Genomic DNA, 19,346 nt, shown 5'->3' on the forward strand with positions numbered 1-19,346 from the left:
TAAAAAAATGTATGATGTGCAGTTATTAAAATTACATGTTCATAATACGAAATACAATACATATGACATAATCATGTGCAACTTCTAAAACTACATGTTCACATTTAATACAATAATATCTACGAACGTATTAAATAACGAAAAACATGTTCAACATATAAGTAATATATGTTCAAAATCATAAAACATAAAACTGAAAAATTAAAACAAAATCCGATCAACAATTGTTCACAATGTAAACCTAAATAAAAAATTAAGATAAATAGAATCAAAACTAACAATGGTTTTTATAATAATTGAATAAAAATCGCAAATAACAGAATCAAAATGATCGAATCAAAATCGCAAATAACAAAAACAATAGAATTGAAACTCATAAATAAAAATTAAAACTCACATTCCTTCATCAATGCAGAGAGAATTGAACAATTGTCGGCATTAATTTCAGCAAGAACATCATCAATGGATGATTTGCTGGAAAAATCAATGGCAGAGCATAATGTAGAAACAGAAAGAGCCATGGATGAGATTGGAGCTCTGCGTTAATGGCGAAAACGAAGAGGAGAGAGAATAATTTTTTATTATTAACAAAAATAAATCCTAAAATTAATGCCGTGATCAAGAAGGAAAGGAAATCAAAGGGGAAAAACGAAATCAACGCTGTCAGAAGCTTTAGAAGGAAACTAAAGAAAGAAGGTGAGTTTAGGACAAAACGACGACGCATAGGAGTAAAACGCTGCGTTTAGGCTCGTATGCACGTTGAGATGCGTGCATAACTGCATACCTATGCAACCAAAAATTTGGGCTTGTAAAAGAGTACTAGGTTGAGGTTTCATGAAAGTGGTTCGGAAAATTTTCATTTGCAACCTCATGTTCGGAAAATCATGTCCGGTAGCCAAAAACAAAACGTAACTACATGAATCACATTTTTTTATTTTTTTTGGTTTGAATAAGCGGGGATGAAAATCGATCCAATGATTACCTAAAACCGGGATAAAAGCTATAACCAACAAAACGTAACTACATGAATCATACTGTGTAATTGCACTTTGTAATTTATATATCCGGGTGTACAGTTGTCAAATGCAACCCATTTCTAAACAAACATGTAATTGAAATCCAAAAATCATATACTTCAAACTCAAAGAAGAAACAGTAAAAGAACATATACTTCAACTAGAAAGAACATATAATTCAAATCCAAATAACATACTCCGCATGTTCCATTTATGTACGTGTACACTAAAATCCTTCTCCGTGTTCACTAGGTGCGTAATGCTATAACATGTTTATTGGATGCAAACTGCAAAGTGAACAATGTGCACCGAAATTCAAAATTGTGTGACAATAAAACCTGTTTATAAAATTGTTTATGAAAATATAAAAAACATTGTCCTAACTATGCGATGAATCCTTAACCTTTTTAAAAGCGATAACTCTTCCTTACTATTCCCCTTTATCAATAGTGTAATGCCCAAAAATCCATAGAAATTTCAAGACCCTAGCATAGCTTTGCTTTCCTTCCCTTCAAAATTCAACAACACTTATTTGAGCGTATGCCGTATGGTCATGATGTAAACATGAAATCAAATTTGGTAACAAACACAACCTTTTCTTTCCCTTTATGAGAATGATCTGACTTCTGAGTGAGGGACCTCAACCAGTTGGGTACTATAGCTTCATTCCTAATAGTAATTTGTCTTTACAAATTCTAATTGATTCAACCAACAACAAACAATATCTGAGCAACATGATACTGTAGGTAAGTCATACGGTTGTCGTCTTTCACATGTATAAAATCATTGATTAATACGGAGTATATATATTGCTTTGACTTTTTACATTATTTATACTCAGAGTACTAATTTTGATTACCAATTTCTTTAATTATAATCATTGAGGGACGAAGGAAGTAATAGGATTGTTTTCTTCTTTACTCCGTATTTGTTTGCTTATCCACAGTACATAAATGTGTATGATCCCATATAAAGTATAAAACTCCCCAAATTCACAACCCCATCTAATAATTTCATTTATCTTGAACAAGAAGCAAAACAATCACAACAAATATGAATAGAGGACAGATAGTCCTCCTGAATTGAAGTCGTGGACAATTGATCGAATGATCGGATCAACTTAGTAACGTAGGGTAACTTAGTTAGATGAGTGGATAATTGGATGATAACACATTTAAACACGATCATATTTAAAGAGTTGTGATTATAATTTAATTTAATACTTTCGTTCTTAAATGTTCTTTATACCATTTTTTCTTCAGAGTATACATATATATTGGTCTTATATATAAATGTAAGTATAAATGGTGGTATGTGGAGGAAAAAAATAAGTTGTTGGAACTAACAATCATATAATCTATAATCTCAACCGATTATAAATTGATCACTTGCATGCATAATGTTCGTTTTTCAAATATGATTGATATTTTAGGGAATATGTATGGACTATGGAGGTATATGTGGACCACTGAACACGCTAATGATGTACATAGTAGGGATGGAGCCAAACTCGATAGTAAAGAGGGTTCAGAATAACTCTGAATGATTAATGAAAACTTAACAAAACTACTAGTGTTAACTAGTGCAAATTCTGAAAAGTGTTTTGTTTTAAATTTGAATTGTTTTTTTCATTTAACATATTTTGAAATTCCCAATACTAGATCACAAATACTAACCTCACTAACAAACTACAAGTGGGCTAGTATAATGGGTTTTCCTTCTTAGTACAAGTACTAGTGTACGTACTACATATACTTTGTACTTCGTATATTTTAGCAAATGGGCTTTGGAATGCCAAATTATAGAAATACTAATTTTAACTTGTTAACCTTTACTTTTAATAAGAGCGGTTGGACTTTTAGGGGGTCATGGCATACTTTGGCCCATTCATAGTCTCGCCATACATGAGGTGCCTATTGACACCCTCACGGAAAACAAAATAAAAATCCTAAAAATAATCTTCTTTAAATCATATAATTATAATTTCGACATCGGTCTTGATTAAAATTTATGGCTCCGCTACTGAACAAAAATACACAACTAAAATGATGATTCTGGATCAACTAATAATTTTTCACAAGTACGGGAGTTAATGGTCTACTATATATACAACCATGTCTAGATACAATTCTTCACACAAGTAACAAGTACACTATTACTACTACTACTACTACTACTACTAATAAACAAGGAAAATGGTATTCAAATCTTCAACATTCTCCCTCCTCCTCTTCCTCTTCCTCTTCCTCCTTTCACCAACAAAACCATCACTTGCTCTTAAACACCCTCAAAAGCCTAGGAAGCCATGCAAGAGTATGTCATTCTACTTCCATGACGTACTCTACAACGGCAAGAATGCCAAAAACGCCACTTCAGCCATCGTAGCCGCCCCGGCTTGGGCAAACACAACCATAATGGCAGGCCAAAACCATTTTGGAGATCTCGTAATTTTCGACGATCCCATTACACTTACAAATGATTTTCACGCCACACCAGTAGGCCGCGCTCAAGGGTTGTATTTTTACGACAAGAAGGAGGTGTTTACGGCTTGGTTAGGGTTCTCTTTTGTGTTCAACTCTAGTGAACATAAGGGTACCTTAAACTTTGCAGGGGCTGACCCTTTAATGAATAAGACTAGGGACATTTCTATTATTGGAGGAACTGGTGATTTCTTTATGGCTAGAGGTGTTGCTACCTTGATGACTGATGCCTTTGAAGGCGAGGTTTATTTTCGACTTCGTACTGATATTCAGCTCTATGAATGTTGGTAACGTACTTCATGCGTGGTTGTATCATCCACACTATATAGCTCAATGTTGTTTATTGAACGGACGCTTATTTACTTATTTGTATGCATTATTTTATTTTCCAAAATGAGTTTTGGTGTTTTCTTTCTTAAGGAGTCTCTGATTTGGCGTAATTTTTTTTTTTTTTTTTTTTTTGTAAAATAAAAGGTGAAATGGTGCATGCGTTACATCTTGGATCTATAGTTAGTTGCCTAGATGACGAAATATAATTTGGTATTACGTTAAAATTGAAATATCTAATTATGATGAACCCATAAGAGAAAGAACCATCAAATATAAGCAACATTTGCAAGTAGTGTCGTTCAAATCTAATACTCCGTTGGTACGATTATATCCGGGTGATGAAAATTTTGGTACTACTCGAATCTATTCAAGGCGACCCATGTCATATTCAAGTTTATTGCCTGTTATTATTTCATTAGTACAACTTAATCAATATTAGTCACTTTTACAGTTTTGATAACATTATTTCGAAAACAACCTATGATTGGGTCAAATATAGGATCCTTTAAACCTATAATATTTACCGATATTTCTAGGTATGTCAAATGGGTCGTTGGTTGATCATATTTTTTTTTTTTTTGGTATGTTTCACTTGACCAACCTAGTTTTTGGGTTTGAAACATTTATTAATAGGAGTACTAACTTTTGATAGACTTTTTTTTTTAATACCCTATACGTTTTTTTTTTCTTTACGTTTTCATTTTTGGGAGCAGTTGTTTTAAATCGGGTCGAGCTCCCACCGGATTTCGAGTCGGGTGAGCTATTGACAGGTCTCGGGTCGCTAAATAAAAGTAACCCGCATCACGAATTCACGATTCTCTCTCTTTCATCCTCTTCGTTCACTTCCGGCAGCCTCTCGGCGCCGTTAGTTCAATTTCCGGCGGACTCACAAGGTTGCTGAAACGGCATGGCGCTCGTTTTGGTGCACTTCTAGCTTCCCAGTGCTCTCGATTCCGCCCAAATTGGCCGTCAATTTCCAGGTTCCCGCCTACTCTTATCTTATTACGAGTATTTTGTCTGGATTTTTCCCGCAAATTTGATTATTTATTATTTGAATTGTAGAATAAGGGGTTTTTATCATTTAACCAATAAACTTAAAGACATAAATATGTTGTGATTTATGTGAACTTATGCTGTAATGAATTATTTTGTTAATGAAAGTGGGTTAGGACGTTAGGTGGTTGACCTAGTTGTTAATGGAACTTCTGAATATCCTTAATTACTTAATTAGTGGAATCTCTGTCCATGATTTGATGGTTGAGTTCTATGTACAAAACAAAATTGAAACTTGACATGGGAAAATTGAGGAATTTGAGAAGATGAGTGGACTAATACGATCCTTAATAGGCTAATTGGCAGGCGAATAGTTCATTTGGGTTCGTCCTATGGCGCTATTGTTGATTACTGTTGTGGAGGTCTTGCCTATTAGTGCAATTGATGGCTGTATGACATTTGGAGCTGGAGACGGAGGGGTCGAAGAAAGTGTCTGTTACAGACCGCGTTGATTGAGGGAAGATTGGAGATTTTTGGGTATTAAGTAGCAAATGGTTATGTAAATCTAGCCAAAAATAACATAGGTAGTGCCATGGTTATATTGTTCTAGAACCATAACTTCATACAGTTGAGAACTTGAAAAGCTATACAGGTTACGGAGTATTGTTCTTGCGGTTTCTATGTATTATGGGATTGTATTGCGTCGGTCAAGAATTTGAATCCTGATATTGATATGCTATGGAAGTGAGAAGACAATGTTATTTGGTTTCTTTAGCAGGATAGTTATGTAATTTGTATCAACCTATTGTTTCTGTGGTGTCCATGTTCTGTGGGGTTGTATTGCATTGGTTAAGATACTTGAGACTTTCTAATCCATAAATCAGTAGGTTTTGGAAGAAAGAAGGTGAAGCTGTTCTGGAATGTTATTTTCCTTTATTTGACAGGAGAGTGTTGTAATTGGTATCAACATACCTCTCAGGATTTCTGATTCTTTACTTGTGGAATTAAAATTGTTGTTAACTGTGGATCATTGAGCTTATTGCATTCTTTTATGTGTTTCAATAGTTGGGGAATTTCCAGAAAACTTCTCACTTTCACTAAACTGATCTTCCTAGTGGGTGTACTTGATATAAATGGGTTTTTCAAAGCCTACTAGCTTAACTGGTTGAGCATTGTGCACTTGCACAAAGGAAGTAGGTTCGAATCCTACATAGGCTATTGATGAGTGGTGACTGTTTGGGAAATTTAAGTAAATAAGTCATCATTGCTTTTGAAAGAACTTCAATAATTGTTTATATATCTTTATCTAGATTTTGGTGTAGAACTTCCATGCTTCTTAAATGCCTAACAATGAAAACATGCTTATACCTATCCTGTTTACAAAGATGGCAATGAGCCGGGCTAGGCATCAGAAGGTTGTAGGAGCTGCCATTGCACAAATAAGTTTTTGTTCATCTTGGCCTTACCACATTCTTTGCTTTCATTTTGTTTTTTTAGGTTTGCATTTTTTTAGATTAGCTAATGCTCCTGTAAGTCCTGTTACTTGCCTTTCTTTCGAGAACCATGGTTCTCTGCTGACAGTCTGAGACTCTTGATTTCATGAGAATGCTGTGTTGGTGTTTCTAGTGATTTTGTTTCTGATTTTTTTTTTTTTTAATCACAGCACCACTAATAGACCATGTAGGATTCTAACCTACATCTTCTATGCAAATGCATAATGCTCTACGGACAGGAGTAATAGGTTTTATCGTATCTAATAACATAAAACAGAACTAAATCAAGTCATAAGTTTGCAAAACAAGCACTTGAAAAATATATCAGCAGCAAATTGATGGCTTTTCAAGTTGAATAACAAAGACAATCAGGAAACACATCAATTCTGAACACTCCATAAAGAAAGTCAACCAGAACATAACGAATACAATCATAGTGACACCAAGCTTTATACTGCAATCTTAAAGATGCACCAGCACCACTGAGACATTCATGCTTTTGAATGATTAAAAAGTGAGATTAGAGAGACAAACAACCCAAAAATGGTTTTTGTAAATTAGACACCTCAAACTTCCATATTCAGCCAATAAAAAACGGATGGCCAAACTAGAAACTCTCAAAGTTCCAATCTTAAAAAATATAAAATAAAATTTGGATTAACAATTTTTTATTGGAAGAAAGTCAAAGTGCCGAACCCATCGTTTAACTGAAAGTAAGTGATGAGGATGATAGAATCCCAAACTGACTTCATAAAAGCAAAAAAAAAAATGTAATTTACTACCAGAGTGCTAAAATCTTTTCATTGTTTCAACGTATATACTTCTATAATTTGTTTACGGCACAAGCTTCACTTCAGCTCAGTGACCTATCTAATAGTTGGACAGAATAGAAGTCAATCCAACAACTTTGAAGGAAGACTAACAATCACATTTTTTTTATGACGGGAGACTAACAATCACGTGAATGCTCTTAAAAAAAAAAAGAAATCCTCTGGTCGAGATTATAACTTATCCACATATATCTACTTGTCTGTATTATAAGGAAAACCATCGAGCAGAAGAAATAAGCTTCTAAGGACATTATTCTACTAAATTCAATTAATCATTTTCAGTCCCATCAGTTGGTTCTTCCTCTTCTAGGGACAGTGGCCTTGAACCACTGCTGTACTGATGAATCACTAAAACAGAAGTATTCGTTGAGACCTCCTCAGAGATCAAGAACCCCCCAACTGGACCTAATTCAGGAAATTCAGTCTTTACATTAAGACTGAAAGTAGCAGCCACCGTACCTTCTGGTGATCTTCCCACCAAGACCATATTACAACGGCTGAATTCCTTAACGATATCTACAGTATCAGATGTTGCGTTCACTGCTCTTTCCTCATATTTGATTGACCCGTCCCTGGTCAGTTTTTGCTTTATAGCATTAATGGCCTCCTCATCAGCTGTATTTGAGTCTCCGTTGCTACTGCCCTTATCACCCTCATCAATAGCCACCATTTCGACTCCTTCCAAGTTGGGATCCGCTCTGAAATGGACCAATATAAGGGTAATTCCCGGATGCTCAGACATCCGTTGACCAAGGGCCAATGCCTCACGATCATCAGGGCCACCAAAGAAATAAACAGTTATGGTAGAGTCGACATTGCTGGCTGACACATGCGAAGACCCGCCAAACCCACGGTCTACTAGGATACCAACTGAGCAAGGATCATGTTGAAGGACCTTCTTGTTAATTACTCTATATTCATGTCTTGTGGTTTCCAACGACCCGTCCACCTTTTGGTGCTTGTGGAAAGGAAGGATCACGAGGGAAGCTTTCTTGCTCTCAGCACTAGCACATATGTCTTCATGCATGTCAGAGAAGTGGGAGATTGCCGTCATGGGCCTGATTTGGACATGACTGAGTTGCCCATACGCCTCAAAGGCCACCACAATTTGGTCTGAATCTGTCTGGTTCCGCTCATTCCAGAACGGAAGCCCATTGTTTCGGGCTTTATGAACCATCCGTATAGCAGAACATCTCTCAGAGAGCTCCATGAGATGCATTGCGTAGACTGTGAGCCCTTGCCTTTTTTCTGTTCCCCGGGAAGCCTCAATTAAGTTGATTATTGTTGGGATGTTCCTTCCACTATGGAAGCATGCCATGATTCGGAGTTGAGAGTTGGGATCATTTCTTTGGACAGTCCTTAGTGTATATACGCTTCCTCTCTTAGCTGGTTTATATATCGCCCTCAAGATTGGTGTTGTCATGAATGTTGTAACTAGAGCCATCATAACCATAATTGAAAACGTTTGATCATTTAGGACCTACAGTGATCAACCAAAAATTAGGATTAGAGTTTGATAATGGTACTCACCAAGGTGGATAAAAGTTACGTAAAAGATAAAATGTTGATACCTTCCGATCTTTACCAATGTTGAGGACAATCAACTCCACCAAACCTTTGCTGTTCATTAGAACCCCAAGGGCAACAGCCTCATTGAGCGGCATTTTACAGAGGCGGGAAACCACAACAGTCCCAACCACCTTGCCAAAACAGGCAGTTAGTATAACAAGTAGTAGAAGTCCCCATGACTGAGCCCCTTGAATGGTGGCTACATTTGTTTTCAGGCCACTCGAAGCAAAGTACAAAGGGAGGAGGAGGCCAGAAACAAGATCTTCCACCTTTTCTACCAGGGCACTGATTAATGGCCCATCCTTTGGGGCTAGAGTTCCAAGAATAAAAGCCCCGAAAAGTGCATGGATTCCTATAGTATCGGTCACAAACCCAGCTGCCAAAACTGCAGCTAAGGTACCACAAATGAAAATTTCATTCACAGGCTCGCCATCAGGGCAACGCCGCATCATCCATTTGAAGACTCGAGGGACTATAAGAATACACAAACCAACAAAAGCCGCTCCACACAAAAATACCCACACGGAAATAAGAGGAGATTTTCCGGTACCAGAGAGAGAGATGGCTAGAGCAAGGAGGATCCAGGCTGCCACATCATTGACTGCAGCAGCTGACATGGCCGTGCGACCCATATCAGTGGTAAGGAGCTTGAACTCCGCTAAGATACGGGCTAGGACCGGAAGGGCTGTGATAGACATCGCGACCCCCATGAAGACAATAAAAGGACCTTGGCTAACTCCTTTTGAAATGGTTGCCCTGAGAACAAACGACGTACCAGTTCCCATTGCAAAGGGCAAACAGATGCCTGCTAGAGCAATACTCATGGCTTTCTTTCCTGTCCGGCGTAATGCTTTTGGATCCAATTCTAGGCCTACGAGGAACAGAAAGAAGATGAGGCCGAGGTTGGCAAGTGTGTCTAATACTGGTAAACTCTTCGGAGGGAATATTGTATGCAGGAACGCCTTACTGCGACCAAAAGCAGATGGACCTAGTAGCACTCCTCCCTGTCACAATCAAGAGAAATGTACTCTCAGTTGAATATTAGATTAAATACATTAGGCCCTGCTCAAATTGAAGTAAATAATCTCTGGTATAAAATCAGTTTTAATCATCAGTAAAAATATACATCAAAACATTATTCCCCAAGGAAAAGATAAAAAATCAGGAATATTGAAACAGTACAGATTCATTGTTTTCGAACAACTGATGAACACTTGCAGTAGGTCGAGTCTTTCATTTTGCGTTCATTTTAATTAGTTGATTTTGTGCTTTCTACTTTTTACGATAGTGCTGGACTGCTTGTGCAGTCGTGCTTAATGCAGTCTTAGACCCTTAGGAAGAAAATTCAGAGCATTGCTATGAATTTTATGATAACAGAATGAAAGAAGCACTATCCTAGGACAATACTACGGTTTCCTGTAATCATTATCAGCCAGTATTAGGAAACCAAACAGATCTTTCTTGCACAAGTCTTCACAATAAATTATCGTAAGAGCATCTCGTTTAAAATTTGCCATTTTTTTAACATTCTACACCTTGTACAAGATCCAAAACTGAAATTTAAGAAGCATACTAAACTAACCAATTGAAACAATTTGAAGTTAATGCAGATTTCTGCAAGGGTGAAATAGCTAAAAGTATGAATACTCACAATAATCTCAGCGATGACACGAGGCTGTCTCAGAGGTCTAAGCAAGTAGGCTAAGGTACGAGTGAGGACGATAACAAGGATAATCTGTACAATAACAAGTGGAAGGGCATAGTCAAGAGGGTTCTCTCCTTGGAAGACTCCAGTAGAGGTTGCCTGCATCGGCTTTGGACAAGCAGTACCATTTTCAGCCATCTTGAGACTTAGTTATTATCAGAAAAAGGTAAACAACAGCAGAATCATATCCCCCTTTAGCTCCCTGTTTATATGAAGAGAAACTTGTCAGCTAAAATTTTCATGCACCATCCTAGATACATCGAACATGTTTATTACTCCGGATCCTTGGCTAAGTTAACAGGAAGGAAAACCTCAAAGCAATATTAGTAGTTGTTAAAGCAAGAAAAGGTACACAATTCAGGGCATTATTATGAATGTATGATGTATGAACTTTTAGTGTGCATAAAAGTCTAACACAAGCTAAGATCATGTGATCACAGCTAACTAGATAAAACTGTTATCTCTTTTCTTTTCAGTCTTCACCACTTGGCATAAAACTTAGATCTCCTGTGACAGAATACTACTTACCTATAGCAGTTGGGTAAGGCAGATACTCAGACAGTGATGCGGATCAAAACATCACACGCGCCATTTTGAAAGTTATTGTGAAACCGTCTCAACCAAGAGTCCACATCAAATTATGGAGGCGTACATGCTATAAGATGGTCATAAAATGCTAAATTAAGATTGCTATATCTGTAATTTTTCATATGGTGCATTTTTACATGTACGTACTACAAAAAATGCTAATTAACAGCGGTTGAAATAGGCAATTAGCGCTGTTGTAAGAGGTGTATCATTTGACTGCGATTGGGAATGACCGTTGTCAATTGTATAATAATCTAGTTTCTCGCATAACAGTTGTGTTTTCATCCCTATTTTTGTCTCCAAATCCAAACATGTCAATAATATATGGTTATTTATAGCCTATGTAGGTCTTGAACTTAAATCTATGTGCATTATTAGCAAATTGCTCTACCGTTAGAGCTAATAGGCTTTATATATTGAGAATAACAATTGCATCTAAGAACTGAACACCTTCTCATGCCACTCAATATTAAGAACTCGTTCGTTGTCATGAGAAAGATGACATGACAGCAAAAATAATTGTTTGACATGCACTAAAATATGTGACAAGAACATAGATGGGTAGTATAATATTGATTCTTGTAAGAAAAGAATATCAATCGATTTTGCATGCACCCTGTTCACAAGAAATTTATTGTATACGAGGGTTAACTTTTACTCAACTTTTGGTAATTTGTAACGTGTTTTGATTAACTTTTTATATTATAAAGTAATTTTCGATAGATAATTTTTCAAAAGTGTTATATGGTTCCCTTTTTTTACACTATGTAGACAACTCAAAATTAACACAAAATTTGAAAATGATACGAACCAAAACTGCAACAGATCCGAAATTGACTTGACCCAATATGTGGTCATACTCGGAGTGACCCGAAACAGGTAAGTGAACCGAATCGACCCGAACCAAATTAACTCGAATCGTCCAGCGCCAAATATTAGCTAGTTACTATATGTCATGTGAGATCTTGTTAGAATCATCCAGTGCCAAAACAGAATGAAATATATGATTAGAAACACTCCTGTTAGTTTCTGATGCAGGTCCACCAAATGATACACTTTAACAGTTTTACAGGCTTCTGTTAGTTTGATTTATCAGGATTGAAAACAAGTGTTCCGTTAGACAATCACAATTGTTGACCCAAAAAAAAAGACAATCACAATTCACTACTCCTTGTTATAGAAGAAGATCATAGAATCCAAAAATACTAGCTGTATAAGAGTTGATACAATAGAGACTTTGAGAGTATATATATACTTCTACAGCTTGTGAAAAACCCAAGTTTCGCTTCAGCTCAGCGACTTATCCGATTATTGTACAGAAATGTCATGAGATTTCGTAAAAGGCCAATCCAACAACCAAGGAATAGCCTTAAAAACAACTAAAATACTCTGGAAAACAAATTTTTCCAAAGTCTCAAGTTGAGATTATGAATTATCTACATACCTGTATCTTTGTATCTTTTTTTTCTGCATTAAAAGGAAAGTCACCAAGCATAAGAATGTGTTATTCAACCAAGTTTTGATTATTCAGTTTCAGTCCCATCAGTAACCTGATCCATATCTATGGTTACCGGCCTTGCGCCACCACTGTACTGATGAAGCACTAATAGAGATGCATTTGTTGAGACTTCCTGAGATATCAACAACCCCCCAACCGGGCCTATTTCCGGGTACTCAGACTTGACATTAAGACTGAAAGTAGCTGCTACCATACCTTCTGGTGATCGTCCCACCAAAACCATATTACAACGGCTAAATTCCTTAATCGTATTAATAGTATCACAAGTTGCTCGAACTACTCTTTCCTCGTACTTAATTGACCCGTCTTTGGATATTTTCTGCTTAACAGCATCAATAACTTCCTCATCACCTGATTTGGACCCTCCATTGCTACTACCATCATTAACATCAATAGCCACCATTTCAGCTCCTTCCATGTTAGGGTCTGCCCTAAAGTGTACCACTACAAGAGTAATTCCTGGGTGTTCAGACATCCGTTCACCAAGTGCCAACGCCTCACGATCATCAGGCCCGCCAAAGAAGAAAACAGTGATGGTAGAGTCAACATTACTTGCTGAAACATGCGATGAACCACCAAGCCCCCGGTCTACTAATATACCGATTGAGCAAGGCGCATGTTGAAGGACCTTCTTGTTAATTACTCTATATTCATGTCTTGTGGTTTCCAATGATCCATCAAATTTCTGGTGTTTGTGGAAAGGGAGGATAATGAGGGCAGCCTTCTTGCTCTCAGCACTAGCACATATGTCTTCATGCATGTTTGAGAAATGGGAGATTGCAGTCATGGGCCTGATTTGGACATGACTTAGTTGTCCATACGCCTCAAAGGCAACCACAACTTGGTCCGAGTCTGACTGCATCCCTTTATTCCAGAAAGGAAGCCCGTTGTTTCGGGCTTTATGGACCATCCGAATAGCAGAAGACCTTTCAGAGAGCTCCATGAGATGCATTGCGTAGACTGCAAGCCCTTCCTTCTTCTCTGTTCCTCGGGAAGCTTCAATTAAGTTGATCATTGTCGGGATGCTCTTTGCACCATGGAAACATGCCATGATTCGGAGTTGAGAGCTTGGATCCTTTCTTTGTATTGTTCTTAGTTTATACGCGTTTCCTCTCTTTGCTGGTTTATACACCGCCATCACGATTGGTGTTGTCATGAAAGTGGTAACTAAGGCCATTAAAACCATAATTGCAAAGGTTTGATCATTCAGTACCTACAATATATAATCAGCCAAAAGTTAGACTAGAGTTTACTATTGGAGCAACAAAAGATAAAAACTAACGTCAAATATAATATTTCTTCTGTTTCAAAAAAATTGCACACTTTGATTAGCACGTTTACCAAGACACAACTTTGGTTGTATATATCTCTAATTATTCTTTTTTTTTAAAAAAAAAAAATTTAATACTATGAAAATATACAATGAAATCTATATCCACCCACATTTTACTTATAACATTCACCATTTTGTAAATTAGTAAAAAAATGGTCATACTCCCTCTGTCCCTTAATACTTGACCTGTTTTGACCGGACACGCTTGTCAATGCACAACTTTGACCACCAATTTCTTTAACTACATATTATAAAAACTTATAAAAATATTAATATTTTGAAAATATATATTAAGATGAAGCCAACAATATATTATATACTTTCATACACTATAAGTCAAATAGGGTCAAAGTGAATTATGTGAATAGTGCAAAAAGTCAAAACGGGTCGAGTATTAAGGGACAAAGGGAGTAGTTATTAAATTATTATATATGAACAATGACAAAACTAAAAGTGTTGGGAATTTTTATGAAACGGAGGAAGTATGTTAGTAGTACCTTTCGATCTTTTCCAATGTTGAGGACAATCAGCTCGACCAATCCTTTGCTGTTCATTAGAACCCCGAGAGCAATAGCCTCATCAAGAGGCACTTTACAGAGGCGGGAAACAACAACAGTCCCAACAACCTTGCCGAAACAGGCAGTTACTATAACAAGCAGTAGAAGTCCCCAAGACTGAGCCCCTTGAATGGTGGCTACATTTGTTTTAAGACCGCTTGAAGCGAAGTACAAAGGAAGGAGTAGGCCCGATACAAGATCCTCCACCTTTTCTACCATAGCACTGGCAAATGGTCCGTCCTTTGGTGCTAGAATACCAAGAACAAATGCCCCGAAAAGAGCATGGATTCCAATAGTATCGGTCACAAACCCAGCTGCCAAAACTGCTGCTAACGTACCACAAACAAAGATCTCATCCACGGGTTCACCATCAGGGCAATGCCGGCTAATCCACTTAAAGATACGAGGGACTATAAGAATACACAAACCAACAAAAGCTGCACCACACAGGAATACCCATAGTGAAGTTAGAGGAGATGATCCTGTCCCAGAGAGTGCGATGGCTAGAGCAAGTAGAATCCAGGCTGCCACGTCATTGACTGCAGCTGCTGACATGGCCATTCGGCCTACATCAGTGGTTAGGAGCTTAAGCTCAGCTAATATACGGGCTAAGACAGGAAAGGCGGTGATAGAGAGGGCAACCCCCATGAATACAATGAATGGACCTTGGCTAACGCCTTTTGAAATGGTTGCTCTGAGGATAAATGATGTACCAATTCCCATAGCAAAGGGTAAAGATATGCCTGCAACTGCAATACTCATGGCTTTTTTCCCTGTTCGGCGTAATGCTTTTGGATCCAATTCTAGGCCTACAAGGAAGAGAAAGAAGATGAGGCCGAGGTTGGCAAGTGTGTCCAATACTGGTAGACTCTTCGGAGGGAATATTGTTTGCAGGAACTTCTCACTGCGACCAAAAGCAGATGGGCCTAGTAGCACACCTCCCTGTGACAATCAAGAGAAACACGGTGTTGAACACTCACTGTCAGTTACAGATTACGTACACTTAAAACGTTCCATTTATATTATTAATCATACATATACAACTAACTTCAGCAAAGTCATAACTTGTTAGCAGATTCATGCAACAATACAGAAGATGTTGTGTTATACTTTATCTTTAGTTCATAATGTCAAAATCAGAATACTGAAGCACTGAAACACCTCAGGTTCATTTAAGGTTATTTAGAACTGCAAGAAACTCCTACTTTCCAATTTCCATAAAGAAAAAGAAAAGGGGGAATGATGCTGTAGAAGACTAGAAGTTACTACCATCTAATAAGTCGTCCGAATCAAATGTACTCGTATTTTTGTCTTTACCTAAAGAAAGTTAAAAATCTTTTGGTATACGGCGTATACCTCACCTCATTGTTTAAACATCTTTGGCAATCATTATGCAGAACACTAACAGGAAGTCAGGAATGAAAGTTAGTGGTGTAGGTTCCTGTTTCAGAACTTTTAGTAATTTTAGAATAAAAAGTAAAGCGTAGGAGCGTACTTTCTGCTAAAAGAATCGTACTAAAAGAGGATATCGTGCTTGTGCTTAAGCGTTTTTAGAATAATATAATTCCCTCTTTAGACTAATTGCTCGATCATTTAGTATTACTGTATTAGTAATGTTTGTGCTCTTTCTACTTTTCCCAGGTTTCTGTGCAATACGATGAAAGGTAGTTTGTAAAGTATGATTAGGAAGACAATTCAGAGCCACAGAACATGAGCAAAACTCAATCATGACAACTACCTTATGCTTAGGCTTTGACAATTAAACACTTTTCAGGAATCAATTTGGGCCATCACTTAAACAAAAGCAGTAGATTCTTCTTGATTACTATTATGGCACTTGCTGAGATCACTTAACCACAAAAATATATTCCTAGGTGTCAAAATCAGACAATTGCTTAACACCAACTCAGGTGCCGGTTTCAGGCAACTGCGTAACAAAACCGGTCATATCTTTCAAACATTAATACGTCTTAGGTGAGACCGCCTACCACTAATTTAACGTATGTGTGAAGTAAGAAAAGTCACCCTAGTCCGTAGTCCATCTTGTACAATATCATGATAAAAATTAGAAAGTCATGAAATACTGCTAAGCTACCCAACAAACACATAATTTAAAGTCTAATGTAAATATATTATGCAAGGATAAAATTGTAGGAAAGATCAATACTTACAATAATCTCAGCAATGACACGAGGCTGCCTCAGAGGTCTAAGCAAGAAAGCCAAGGTACGAGTGAGTACAATAACGAGGATTATTTGTACAATTGCAAGGGGCAGGGCGTAATCAAGAGGGTTCTCTCCTTGGAAGACTCCGGTAGAGGTAGCCTGCATCGGCTTTGGACAAGTAGTACCATTTTGAGCCATGTTGTGATCAAAACCAAGAACAGAATCACTGAAATCCCTCTATTGTACCCTGTTTTATACAAAGAAATACGCGTTAGCAACTTTATATACAATATAATCATACAACGAACAATTTAAAAACTTCGAACCCTTGGTTATGCGTACAGAAATCCAAGAAAAATGGAAAGGAAATCCTCAAAGCAATAGTATGCACGAGAAAACAGATAGTTGTTGAAAATGCAAGAAAAGGTAGACTATGATGAAATTTATAAAGTTAATAAAAGTCCATAACACAAGCTAAGATCATGTGATCACAGTTAACAAGTTTAAACCATCTTCTCTTTTCTTTCCTTTTTTCACTACTAGGCATAAAACTTGCATTTCCTGTGACATAATACTAATGCAGTTTTGCGACTAATAGTCATAACTTGAAACATCACATGGTAGATTTTAACCAAAATTCGCCAGCCAAATTTTTGCCTAATCTAAATAGTTACTTTGGTTTGAATTACAAGTTGGGTTATGTTAGTTATTGCATTAGCGTATTTAAGTATGATTAGTAATATTACATCTATAAACACACTAACACAACCTTCTTTGTGAGTTACCTGAAGGTCAAAGAAAACTTTCCCTAACCTGTAATATGTATTGGCGTAGTGGTTAAGAATGAGAGTATGTGTACGATAGGTTTCAGGTTTATATCCCCCTCCCCCATTTGTAATTTTTCCTACATTGTGGCTCATTCACACAAAAAATAAATAAATAAAACCCTGTATTTTGATATTGTTTAAAGTATTGCTTGAAACGAATCAAACAAGAAATCACATGAATATGTATTTTCTTAGATTTCGTATACTTATTAGAAATAACATTGAAAATTTTGTTCTATTATAAATAGTGTCAAGATATCAAATAAGAATAATTTTATGGAACGGAGAAATTAAGAAACAAGAACAATCAAAGACAATTTAGGATTTTAGATACCTCGCATACCTGCCCCATAAAACATCATCTATGGTCAAATAATTACACCTAGCATAATATAATATTCTTCATACAATTAGATATAAACTTTGTTTAATATTAGTAAAAATGGATATGTTCCTTCTTGAGTTCCAGAACTGGTCCAGATTCATACTCATGTAACATGTTGCAACACAATCTGAGTATTACTTACCAAAAGTAAAAGTTTTTTATTCCACAAAATACGAAGACGTACGTGCTATCCATGAGCTACTCAGGACTCATGAGTCATGATCCGTGAGTTGACCAACTTGAAATTGACTTTTACGCTAAATAACAAATGAAGATTCCAATCTCTGAATCCCTTCATACTCCGTATTAAATTTTGTTTTTTAATCAATCTGACAACTGATCAATCCCCACATTTAAGGAGAGATGGGAAAATTAATAGATTAATCGGAAATGTTTAATTACTAATTTACTATATTTGGCCGTTCCTAACAACTGCTTGGATTAGCTAGTAACTAATTAGGATCGGAGACATACGAGAGGCTTTACCAATTGTCTATTAGTTCAGTGGTGATTGGGGCTGGACTTGGTAGGGAGGACCTGTGTTCGATCCCCCGCAACAATAATTGAGAAGGGATTGAAACCTATCCACTCAAAACTCGCCCCGAATCCGAATTAGCCCCGAGAGAGGCTTTTCATAAGCCATAGTCCGACCCTATCGAATCTAGATAAGTCGGAGTCTAAAAGGCTTTAGATTACCGTATCGGCAAAATGAAAGTGCAGTAAAATGCAAGGGCAGTTTCGTCAAGTTAATGTCAGCTTAAATTTCGTCAACTGCTGCGACAGTGCAACCCTATGCTGCTATGCATGATCAATTGATCAGCGATTAATAAGTGTGCATATACGCTGTAAATGCATCCCCGTTACATCGGCCCTTCTAGAATTACAAAAACACCCTCCACAACTCCTCATATTTCACATGCATATGAATATATGATAAAACTAAAAAAAAATTGCCAAAATTTCACTTAATTGTAAATAAATCCCCTTTTAGCCCATTAATATCAACATTCGATAATCGAAATCAGGCGGATAACCTAAATCATCATTTTCGAATGATATACCACGACTCATCGTCAACATTCGACTCCGACGAAACCACAATAGAAAATGTATTGCAGATAAAACAAAAAAAAACTTCAATAAAAGAGAAAACGATCGGAGAAAGATAAAATGAAAACCTGGAGATTTATGTTGCTGGAATCCAAATTGCGCAATTTTCCACCATCAATGTTGTTGTTTTTATTTGTCCTTCTCTTAATTAATTTTTAATGAAAGTTATTTAAATCAATAATAAATCTAATAAAGTGAGAGAAAAATGAGAATTGTAGAGAATGCGATGAACAACAACAACAACAACGAAGTAAAACACTGAAAACAAAGAGAGTTCCGTTTAAATAGAACCGCGTACTATATTAAATGTCCGTTTTGCCACTCTGTCACAGCCTTTATTACCATCTTTAGAAATTTCTTTTTAAACTAGGATATTGGATATACTCGTAATACGTATTACGGAGTAATTAAAAATATATAGTGCTTGACGAACTTACCCTTTGGGA

The 19,346-nt window shown here is 36.7% G+C and overlaps 3 protein-coding genes across 7 annotated transcripts; 1 reads left to right on the top strand and 2 right to left on the bottom strand.

Moving 5' to 3' along the window:
- The first annotated feature begins 3,150 nt into the window (after positions 1 to 3,150).
- LOC110779355 (disease resistance response protein 206) lies at positions 3,151 to 5,601 on the top strand. Its single transcript, XM_056831277.1, has 2 exons — positions 3,151 to 4,806; positions 5,174 to 5,601. The coding sequence occupies exon 1, from the start codon at positions 3,212 to 3,214 to the stop codon at positions 3,785 to 3,787; it is 576 nt and encodes a 191-aa protein (XP_056687255.1). The 5' UTR covers positions 3,151 to 3,211; the 3' UTR covers positions 3,788 to 4,806; positions 5,174 to 5,601.
- A 1,498-nt stretch (positions 5,602 to 7,099) lies between these two features.
- On the bottom strand, positions 7,100 to 11,042 carry LOC110778218 (cation/H(+) antiporter 18). Of its 2 annotated transcripts, XM_056831276.1 has the most exons (4): positions 10,945 to 11,042; positions 10,363 to 10,618; positions 8,714 to 9,715; positions 7,100 to 8,622 (listed from the first exon to the last, which is right to left on the bottom strand). In XM_056831276.1, exons 2-4 carry the CDS (start codon positions 10,552 to 10,554, stop codon positions 7,411 to 7,413), a joined length of 2,406 nt encoding a protein of 801 aa, XP_056687254.1. In that variant the 5' UTR covers positions 10,555 to 10,618; positions 10,945 to 11,042; the 3' UTR covers positions 7,100 to 7,410. The 2 variants fall into 2 exon arrangements, with proteins under 2 accessions (XP_056687254.1, XP_021838484.1); XM_021982792.2 differs by having other exon boundaries at positions 10,363 to 11,040.
- A 1,111-nt stretch (positions 11,043 to 12,153) lies between these two features.
- LOC110778227 (cation/H(+) antiporter 18) lies at positions 12,154 to 19,139 on the bottom strand. Of its 4 annotated transcripts, none has more exons than XM_021982804.2 (4): positions 18,969 to 19,139; positions 16,585 to 16,825; positions 14,354 to 15,355; positions 12,154 to 13,736 (listed from the first exon to the last, which is right to left on the bottom strand). In XM_021982804.2, exons 2-4 carry the CDS (start codon positions 16,774 to 16,776, stop codon positions 12,528 to 12,530), a joined length of 2,403 nt encoding a protein of 800 aa, XP_021838496.1. In that variant the 5' UTR covers positions 16,777 to 16,825; positions 18,969 to 19,139; the 3' UTR covers positions 12,154 to 12,527. The 4 variants fall into 4 exon arrangements, with proteins under 4 accessions (XP_021838496.1, XP_056687683.1, XP_021838503.1 ...); XM_056831705.1 differs by lacking the exon at positions 18,969 to 19,139 and adding an exon at positions 17,933 to 17,948; XM_021982811.2 differs by lacking the exon at positions 18,969 to 19,139 and adding an exon at positions 16,905 to 17,054.
- Between the last annotated feature and the right edge of the window lie 207 nt (positions 19,140 to 19,346).

This window comes from Spinacia oleracea, chromosome 6 (genome assembly GCF_020520425.1).
Source record: "Spinacia oleracea cultivar Varoflay chromosome 6, BTI_SOV_V1, whole genome shotgun sequence".
NCBI classification, from domain to species: domain Eukaryota; kingdom Viridiplantae; phylum Streptophyta; class Magnoliopsida; order Caryophyllales; family Amaranthaceae; genus Spinacia; species Spinacia oleracea.